General features: G+C 38.9%; 1 protein-coding gene across 1 annotated transcript; it reads left to right on the forward strand.

Moving 5' to 3' along the window:
• The first annotated feature begins 7,947 nt into the window (after window positions 1-7,947).
• On the forward strand, window positions 7,948-9,481 carry LOC110899654 (probable aquaporin TIP-type RB7-5A). The gene is made up of 3 exons (XM_022146544.2): window positions 7,948-8,109; window positions 8,494-8,744; window positions 8,851-9,481. The coding sequence occupies exons 1-3, from the start codon at window positions 7,983-7,985 to the stop codon at window positions 9,223-9,225; spliced, it is 753 nt and encodes a 250-aa protein (XP_022002236.1). The 5' UTR covers window positions 7,948-7,982; the 3' UTR covers window positions 9,226-9,481.
• Window positions 9,482-9,761: the final 280 nt, after the last annotated feature.

The raw sequence follows: 9,761 nt of genomic DNA on the forward strand, positions 1-9,761 counted from the left end.
TTTCGACCATCAAGCTTTCGAAAGACACATATACCTCGAAGGATCACATATCCTTCGAGGTCCATCCTTCGATGGATATCTTTCGAGCTCATCGAAGGATATTCATAATCCTTCGATGCCTTATCCTTCGACACCAACAAATACAACCATAATTTGTCAAGTAAATACACACACACGGTCAACCGAACAACCCTCTCGTTTGACCACTTCAAACGAGCGGGTCTATACACGTTCGATAGACCGTTTCACTAACTATTACAAATTCAGCGTAAAATAATAACTAATCTATTCGACAAGCATCGGACACAAAATCTGCATCAACAAATTCCCCCTTGTCCGTTGCTGTCGAATGCTGAAAATGCAACTGCAATCATCGATCTTCAGTCAAGTAATCATCTTCTCTGTGAAAACAAATTCCCCCTTGACCAATGATCCAGGTAAGTAGTATCTTGATGTTCATTGTATAAAGCTTCCCCCTCAAAGTACGCGTATCCAAGTCGAGTGTTGTGCAATTTCCTCAAAAGGCTCAATTGACCGATCTTCCGCTGATATTCCAATACTCCAACCGGCATTTGATAAGGGTTCCATTTTATAACAACAGCATCAAGTCTTGATCTTTAAGCATACCTATGATTGCGTTTAGAAATTTACCGAAGAAATTCAACATTTGAAAATTTTTATCCCCCCATTTCTTTGGTAAATTCTCTAAACCTTAACAGAATCTTTCCACTTCAAAGAAACTGTCGTCAAATGTTCACCAATTCCCTCCACTGAGCGGAACTGTCGTCAATCTTCATTGAATGACGAGCGGAAGCGAACATACCGTGTTGTTTTTGGCCCATAATAGTCGCGTTACCATTTTTGTCATTGCATCGGTAACCGTGACTACCCCACAATTTTCAAACATCAAGTTTTCATCATCTTCTGTTTTCATCGTTCCGAATCATTCCGCGCGCTCCCAAAATCCATCCAAATTTTGACCTTGATATTAGGAGCGCGATTCAGATCAACTCCGCAAATACCCGACCCCACTCTTAGTTCTTGTAGGCCCAATCAATGAGCAGTTTGCCTAAAACCATTAAACATTAAAATGCAAATCAATTAAATAAACAAACTGTCCACCACCCAAATTCCATTCCATGCGGCCCAATTGAATTCTTTAAACAAAAGGCCCAATAGTCAACACCCTAACTCCAAGATACAGCCGACAATTCCACTCTTATCCATTGCTTCACTTTTCTTGATACAATACAAGCATTCACAGTCACTTTCTCATCAAAAGTCAACAACCGCCCTTTTTTTTTATTTATTTAAACATCACAGCCGACATCTTTGTCTGCGATGAACAAAACAACAAAAACAACCTCCTGTGACAGATGTTTCCACAACCGAAAGATGTATCCTTCGAAGTTGTTGAAATGATTATCCTTCGAAGTTGTTGGGGGGTTTCGAGCACAGATCTTTCGGTCTCGAAAGATGATTCACAGATCAGTTTCTATCTTTCGAACAGATTTGATCTTTCGAGGTTGTTGGGGATTGTGATAATCCTTCGCTTTCGAGAAACAAAATGATCTTTCGAAGATGTTTAGTTGACTTTTCGGGCACATGTCAGATCTGGTTCTGACAAACATCAGTTGCTATCATATCAGAAAGTTGACATGACCCTTCGAACAGAAAGTTGACATGACCCTTCGAAGCCAAAGCAATGAACAGGGGTAATCTTTCACGAATATCAAGATGATCTTTCGAAAATCGTTGGGTTGACCCTTCGAGAAGCTACTTTGACCTTTCGAAGTTTTTGATCTGACCCTTCGAAAATGAAAAATGACCTTTCGAGAAAGTGTTTTGACCTTTCGAAGTTGTTGTGGGTGGAAGTTGACCTTTCGAATTGAATGGCTGACCTTTCGAAACAGAAACCTGATCTTTCGAAGTTCTTCACATCTTTCAACACATGAAGATGTGAAGAACATCAAGAACACAGACATCTGGGTAAATTTGCAGATTCGATGAAAACATTTGTACACGATTTTTGATGATGGAAACTTGAAGATTTAGGAGAAAAACATAAAACCCAACACTCGTTTTATCACAGATCTGGATATTCGGGTCCAGATCTGAGTTTTTCTCATTTTCACCATTTTTACATCTTGAACAAAAACCCACAAAAATCACAGATCTAGAGCACATGTGACTTAGTAAACGGTTAGTTTTACTAAATCGGGCACCATGGCTCTGATACCAATTGTAGGTCCGGGATTCGGGATCCAATCCGTGATTTTCATGATAATGTTCATAGATGGAAGAAGATAGAGATGATAAACAAACAACTTTGCATTAATCCGGTAGTAAAACATTACAAGTCAGCCCGATTACATGATAACCGAACTAATACCAAAGAAGTATACATCCAAGGAGAAATCAAGTGGTGATTTCTCCCGGTGAGGTCTCAAACCTCCTATCACTCTCTTGCACACACTTGTGCTCTCACTCTTGTGTTTTACAAGACAAGGTGTTGGTATTTATACCAAACACAGGTTGTATGGTCGAAGGATCAAGCTGACTGGTCGATAGATCATCTTTCGACCATCAAGCTTTCGAAAGACACATATACCTCGAAGGATCACATATCCTTCGAGGTCCATCCTTCGATGGATATCTTTCGAGCTCATCGAAGGATATTCATAATCCTTCGATGCCTTATCCTTCGACACCAACAAATACAACCATAATTTGTCAAGTAAATACACACACACGGTCAACCGAACAACCCTCTCGTTTGACCACTTCAAACGAGCGGGTCTATACACGTTCGATAGACCGTTTCACTAACTATTACAAATTCAGCGTAAAATAATAACTAATCTATTCGACAAGCATCGGACACAAAATCTGCATCAACATCCTCTTCCTTGACTTTCAATTGGTGATAACCCAATCTGAGGTCAATCTTTGAGAACCAACTCGCTCCTTGTAGCTGGTCAAACAAGTCATCAATTCTTGGAAGTGGGTATCGATTTTTCACCGTGAGTTTGTTTAACTCTCGGTAGTCGATACACATGCACATACTACCATCTTTCTTTTTCAGGAATAATATCGGTGCGCCCCACGGGGATACACTCGGTCGGATAAACCCCTTATCGAGTAGTTCTTGGATCTGAGACATCAGTTCTTGCAGCTCCGACGGCGCGAGCCGATACGGCACCTTGGCCACAGGTTTTGCGCCCGGAATCAATTCGATTCCGAACTCTACCTCTCATTCTGGTGGTATTCCCGGTAAATATTCCAGGAACACATCGTCATAATCACGTACTACCGGCACATCTCCAATTTTTAGGGATTCACTCTCCGACTAACTTGCGTACACCACATAAGCCTTGCATCCACGTTTCATAAGTCTGTGAGCTTCTAGCATAGTGCATACCACCGGGCTACCGCCTTTTTCACCATGTATCGTAACGTGCTTTCCGCTAGGAGACGTCAGTTTTATTTCCTTTCGGAAGCATGCCACTTTTGCGTGGTATCGGGACAATCAGTCCATACCCACGATCAGTTAAAACTCTCCCATCGACATCGGGATCATGTCTATTGTGTATTCTTCGTCATCAATGCTCAAATTGCAATTTTCACATACATCACAAACGATACAACTCTTGTTATTACCTATCTCTACTTCTAAAGGCATAGGTAATTTTGTTAGAACAAATGAAGGGTATCGAATAAACTCATACGAAATAAAGGATTTATTCGCACCCGTATCAAATAATACACGTGCAGGAATCGAGTTTACAGCAAATATACCTGAGACCACTTCGGGTTCAACTTTTGCTTCTGCGGCAGTCAAGTGGAAAGATCTAGCCTTTGCCTTTGGGGCTTCACCCTTCGTGTCTTGCCCGTCTTTCTTTCCCACTAGCTCCGGGCATTCCGACTTTTTGTGACCCGGTCGATAGCAATTGTAGCAAACCGTCACTTTTTCCGGGCATGATGTAGCCATATATCCTGTTTTCCGACATATGGGACAAGGTTTATCCTTGAAGCGACACTCGCCCTTATGACCTTTTCCGCAAATCTTGCAACTTGGCGATCCGCCTTTTACATCCGATTTCTTCCCTGTTTCATTCGTTCGTGACTTCTTGGTAGGGATTGGATTAGCAATATATGCCTTTCTTTCGCCCCGTTCAACCTGCTTTTTCAATTCAATCTCCCGTTCCCGAGCAACGTTTACGATCTCGGTAAGGGTCTCGTATTTTGAAGGAGTCATAAACTCCCTATACTCGGCGCTCAACATGTTATAGTAATAATATATCTTCTGTTCTTCATTTGTCACCAATTCATCGCAAAACTTCATCTTATCCATGAACATTCCTGTGATCTTGTCTATGGACTCGCCCTTGTGCCTAAGTTGCATGAACTCTTCCTTGATTCGTTTAATGACTGCCTTGGGACTATGATGTTTAAGAAACGGCGTCTTAAATTCATCCCATGTCATGGCCTTAGCCGCTTCACTTCCAATTTCTTTTTTTTTTTGTTATCCCACCAGTCTTTCGCTTGACCCCTTAATTGACCCGTACCATAGGCTACATAGTCATCTTCATCACAATGGGTCCTCTCGAATACCCCCTCGATATCGCTTAGCCATCGCTGGCATACTATTGGGTCAACCTCCCCATTATATATACTGGCGGTTTGCACGCCATGAATTCCTTGTATGAACAAGGCTTTCGTCCTTCGGACTTTTCCTTTGCTAGATTAGCGCTATCTTCCAATTTCTTGATTCTCTCGTCTACTATCGATAGAACCATGTTTTGAATCTTATCGATAAAACCCGACAAACTATTTTCGATTGCCTTTCCAACCTCCTCGGCAATCACTTCTCTCATTTGTTCGGTGACTCTTGGCACCGCATCATCGCTACCTCCATCCGCCATCTTTAATACTGAAATGTTTACATCAACCGTTAAACATTTCATTTATAACATAGGGTTTACTTGTTTTGGTTTAATCAAGTTCATGACTTGCTTCAACCGTTCTTGTTTAATGCACTTCTCGTGTTTGAGTGAGTTTACACACTCTTTTCATGCATATCAATTCATGTTTCATTCCTATATTCACTAAATCTACTTAAAACAATTAACTCTTACCGGATGCTTGATCAAGCTTGAACCGAACACACTTATTGATAACCTGGCGCTCTGATTACCAACTTGTAAGACCCTTCTTAAAAGGACTGAATTTAATAATATATCACATGCATTTCTTACAAAAATTTCGAGTTTATGAAAGCTTTCATGGTTTTAAGACCATACATGTTCATAATATTCAAGTTATCAACCTACTAACTAAACTTTCAAGACATACTTCAAATATTTACATATTACTAAGACAAAATAGATCAAGTGCGGAAGCTTAGATTAGTGCGTTCGGTTCTTGACAATTGTTGCTTGATCGCCATCTGGAAGGTCCCCTTTTTCACCTAAGGTCAAAACCACTTCAGATGTTAATTTTGACATTTATATGAAGTGTATAAACAAGTTCCGATCATTAAATCATGCAAAAAATAAAATAAAACAAAATTTTGCCCTGTCGCGTGGCGCGACGGGTCTTCGCGTGGCGCGACAGCTCTCGCGTGTCGCGCCAGATCCATGTGATCCTGTCGCGTGGCGCGGGGGGAGCGCTTTTCCAGCAGATGCAGGTTTTTGACCTGCATTTCCTGCCAGCTCTGGAAATTCAGATTTTCAACTTCAATTGACCATAACTTTTGACTCGGGCGTCCGTTTTACGTCATTCTTTTTCCTACGCGACCGTAATTTAATTACGGACGTGTTTATCGACATGATTTGCATAAAATATCATTTCAAAAGCAGTTGGCCTATAACTCATCTCCTTGTTTATTTGACCCACTTGTTTACAAGTTCTATAACTTGTATTATAGACTTCACATGTTTTAGGCCATTCACACATATCCAAAAATTATTTACTATGACGTTTCGCTTTGCTCTTAAGGGTTGCTTACACAATAACCTTCATGCTTGATTTCAAGGATTCAAACTTAATTTTATACGCTATTCAACAAGCATAAATGTCCGAACTTTAATTCCCATATCAAGGGCTCATGTTTCCGCAACGAATTAGCGTGTCCGCTCTACGGCTTACGCTTTATCCATAACCAATCACAAGTGATGGTCATTGACTTCGACATTTGCAACTTAACTGGTTTTGACCCGTTTCGATGCCGAATGGGGACAACCATTTCAAGACACATCCAAACTATATTTCAAACACATGTTTTGACCTGTTTTTAATCATCTAAAGCACTTCGTCACTTACGTGACTTAACGGGTTTTCTTGTTTAGCTAATTTTCAACACAACGATCTAAAATAAATAAATAACATAAGATAACGAAACCATAGGCTGCGTACCTTCAAAGCGCACCCTTCAAACGTGAATCACCTCCGGCTTGCCCACTTGATGATCCGGATTCTTTACCTAAAGAGTTCCATTCACGACTATTTTAGAACCCTTTTTACAATTATTTATCATAATTCATTATGGTATCCGAATCTGCGTTTTTGTCCGATTATTAATATTTCGATCCTCACTTAGGTGTTTCAACAAACACCTAGCGGGTCAGATTTTTTACATAATCATTACTATGTTCTTGACATGTTATTTCCATCCACTTTCACTTTAATTAAGCAAATTTTCACAATTTTTGACATTAATAAAACTGAATTTAATACCTATATTCAGCTTTTTCACTAGAATAGTAATCACAATCCTAGTGTCTACCTAGTTTCTACAATTTCATTAATCACCTACAATGGTGATTTCAATTTCACAAATATCATGCAAGGGTTTTTAACAAGAATTCATCTAGGGTTTATCCCTAGACATCACACTACTTCCTATTTCAACTATACAACATATATTCAAGCTCAATTCTTGATTTTCTCATTTAACCTAAAACTGAACTTGAATCAAAACACCAAAATTTTACATACCTTTTGATCCTTGCAACGAGGTGATCACTAATTCGTGATTGGAACTTGATTTAGAGTAGATTAGAGGCTTCAATTCTTGAGTTTTATATAAACTAGGGTTTGATGGAGAAGTCTGGGTCGCCCCCCCTGTGTTTGAGATCGACCAGACACACACTAAGTGAGTGTGTTTGGTGTTAATTAGCTATTTTAGTCTTTGAGGTTTCGTAATTGACAACTTAAACCCCTAAGTTTTATTTTTCTATAAACTTAGGTATTTTAACCTTGTTATTTGCCATCTACATCTACTGACACGTGGTCCAAATCACTTTCATTTATTATATATAATAGATAATAGATATGGTTTTACTTTACTATGCAGGTTTTTAAACAATAGCTTAAATAAAAAGCTGGAAGTTTTAGGATTCTAACGAAAACTCCGGTGAGAAACCGATGACCTAAACCAGGTATGCATGCATCCTGTTTAGTCGGATCCGGTCTTCCATGTTTTTATATATAACTGTATTGTGTGCTTCTTAAGATTAAACACACATCTTAACCTGCAACTACACATCATTGTAGAGTTGTATTATAAAACACAAGGTTAAGTAATAATTGTTAAACTATAACAAGGTTTTTATTACCATTGTCTTGAAACTAAATTGAACCGAAGTATAACTTATATAAATACAAGGGTCAACAATAAAATTAGGTTAAGTAAAAAATAGCAAGAGTGATAACTTAACGATATTAGGACATGATAAATTATAATTTCGAATAAAGGCCGGTGGGTCGGCTCCAATTAGTGGTCAGGAATTAGCCATCTTGGACACACGGTCGGTGCCAGCACAAATTCTATATACAATTAAAATGTAAACAATATAATTATTTTGAAATCATGTACTCTATATAAGGCTTTGTTGAAAGCCTAGGCAAATCACAAATTTAGCAAGTCAACCAATTAGATTTTACCTTACTATTCTCTCTACAAAAAAAGGATCCCAAAAATGGTGAAGTTGGCAATTGGTAGCATTGGTGACTCTTTGAGTGCCGGTTCAATCAAGTCTTACTTAGCCGAATTCATTGCCACACTTCTCTTCGTATTTGCGGGTGTTGGGTCAGCTATTGCGTATGGTATGTTGATTTTCTTACTCAAATTAGTGTTCCTAAAAAAACATATAAACTACTTTCGTGGGCTTGCATTCATTCTTATTTGTAAACCCACTCGACCGAGTACTAGTCTCGATGGTTCTATATTGAGTTTGGCGTATTGTATACCCTCTCCATTTATTACTCGTATATATGGATGGTTCTTGATCGAGCTTGGTGTATTTATATGATTAATGACACACAATATATGCTTTTTTTTTTGAGAACTTTCACTATATGGTACACAAAAGTTTTACCATATGTTTAGCTTTAGATATAAAATATATATTTACATTTTGTTTCAATTTTCATAGTATTGTGTGTGTATATATATATTTATATAAATAATTGTTTTTAATATATTTACAGGTAAGCTTACTACAGATGCGGCACTAGACCCTGCTGGACTAGTCGCAATAGCGATAGCCCATGCATTTGCACTATTCGTTGGGGTCTCAATGGCAGCAAACCTATCGGGTGGCCATTTGAATCCGGCAGTCACCTTTGGATTAGCTATTGGCGGTAACATCACCATCATAACCGGTCTGTTTTACTGGATTGCCCAATGTCTTGGTTCCATTGTTGCATGCTTTCTCCTTCAGTTTGTTACCGGTGGCTTGGTATGCTTTTTATAACTTTAAAGATTACAAATAAAGTTTTCTATAAATTAACAATATCGTTGGTTTAAATTATTGGATCGTTACTTATATATTTGGTATATGACAGGCCGTACCAACACATGGAGTTGCAGATGGCATGAATGGTGTTCAAGGAGTTGTGATGGAGATCATCATTACCTTTGCTCTAGTCTACACAGTTTATGCCACCGCCGTTGACCCTAAAAAGGGTTCACTTGGAACCATTGCACCCATGGCAATTGGGTTCATTGTTGGAGCCAACATTTTGGCAGCTGGTCCTTTTAGCGGTGGATCAATGAATCCTGCTCGATCATTTGGCCCAGCCGTGGTTAGTGGTGACTTCTCTCAAAACTGGATTTATTGGGTCGGCCCGTTGATTGGTGGTGGGTTGGCTGGAGTCATATTTGGTGATGTTTTCATTGGATCCTATGAGACACTTCCAGACTCTGGAGACTATGCTTAAGAACCTCCCTTTTTTTCACTTTGTATTTTCTTTCATGATTTTCGATAAAGGGTCAAGGATGTAACATCCTTATTGTTTGAGGACCAGTTCAAGAATCACGTAGGGTTGGTTATATTTAGCAACCCTATACTTTGTACTTTGTTTTTGTTTTTTTTCCAACAAATTTCATCCTGCTGCTGCAGTGCCTTGTAAATTCAGAATGTGAATGCAATGAACAATGATGTGTCAATATATTAAAGTAATCAACTTCAAAATGTAATTGCAATTAATTGTCTATAATTACAGGATTTCATGATTTTAACCTTTTTTTCACTTTAAAATCCCATGGATGGGTTATTAACGATATGTTTAGACCATCCGTAGTGGATGAAATTTGGGGCGTTTATTTATAAAAGCACGCCCAAACACGCCACCACCTCCGCCCCCGTGGGCGTTTTTTTGTCAAAATGATAGTTGGGGCGTTTTATTTTTCACGCTGGAGAAGAAATGGGTTTGCCAGTGTACAGTTATCTCCTTTTCCTTTGGCCAATCAATTT

Source organism: Helianthus annuus, chromosome 13, assembly GCF_002127325.2.
Source record: "Helianthus annuus cultivar XRQ/B chromosome 13, HanXRQr2.0-SUNRISE, whole genome shotgun sequence".
Lineage (NCBI taxonomy): Eukaryota > Viridiplantae > Streptophyta > Magnoliopsida > Asterales > Asteraceae > Helianthus > Helianthus annuus.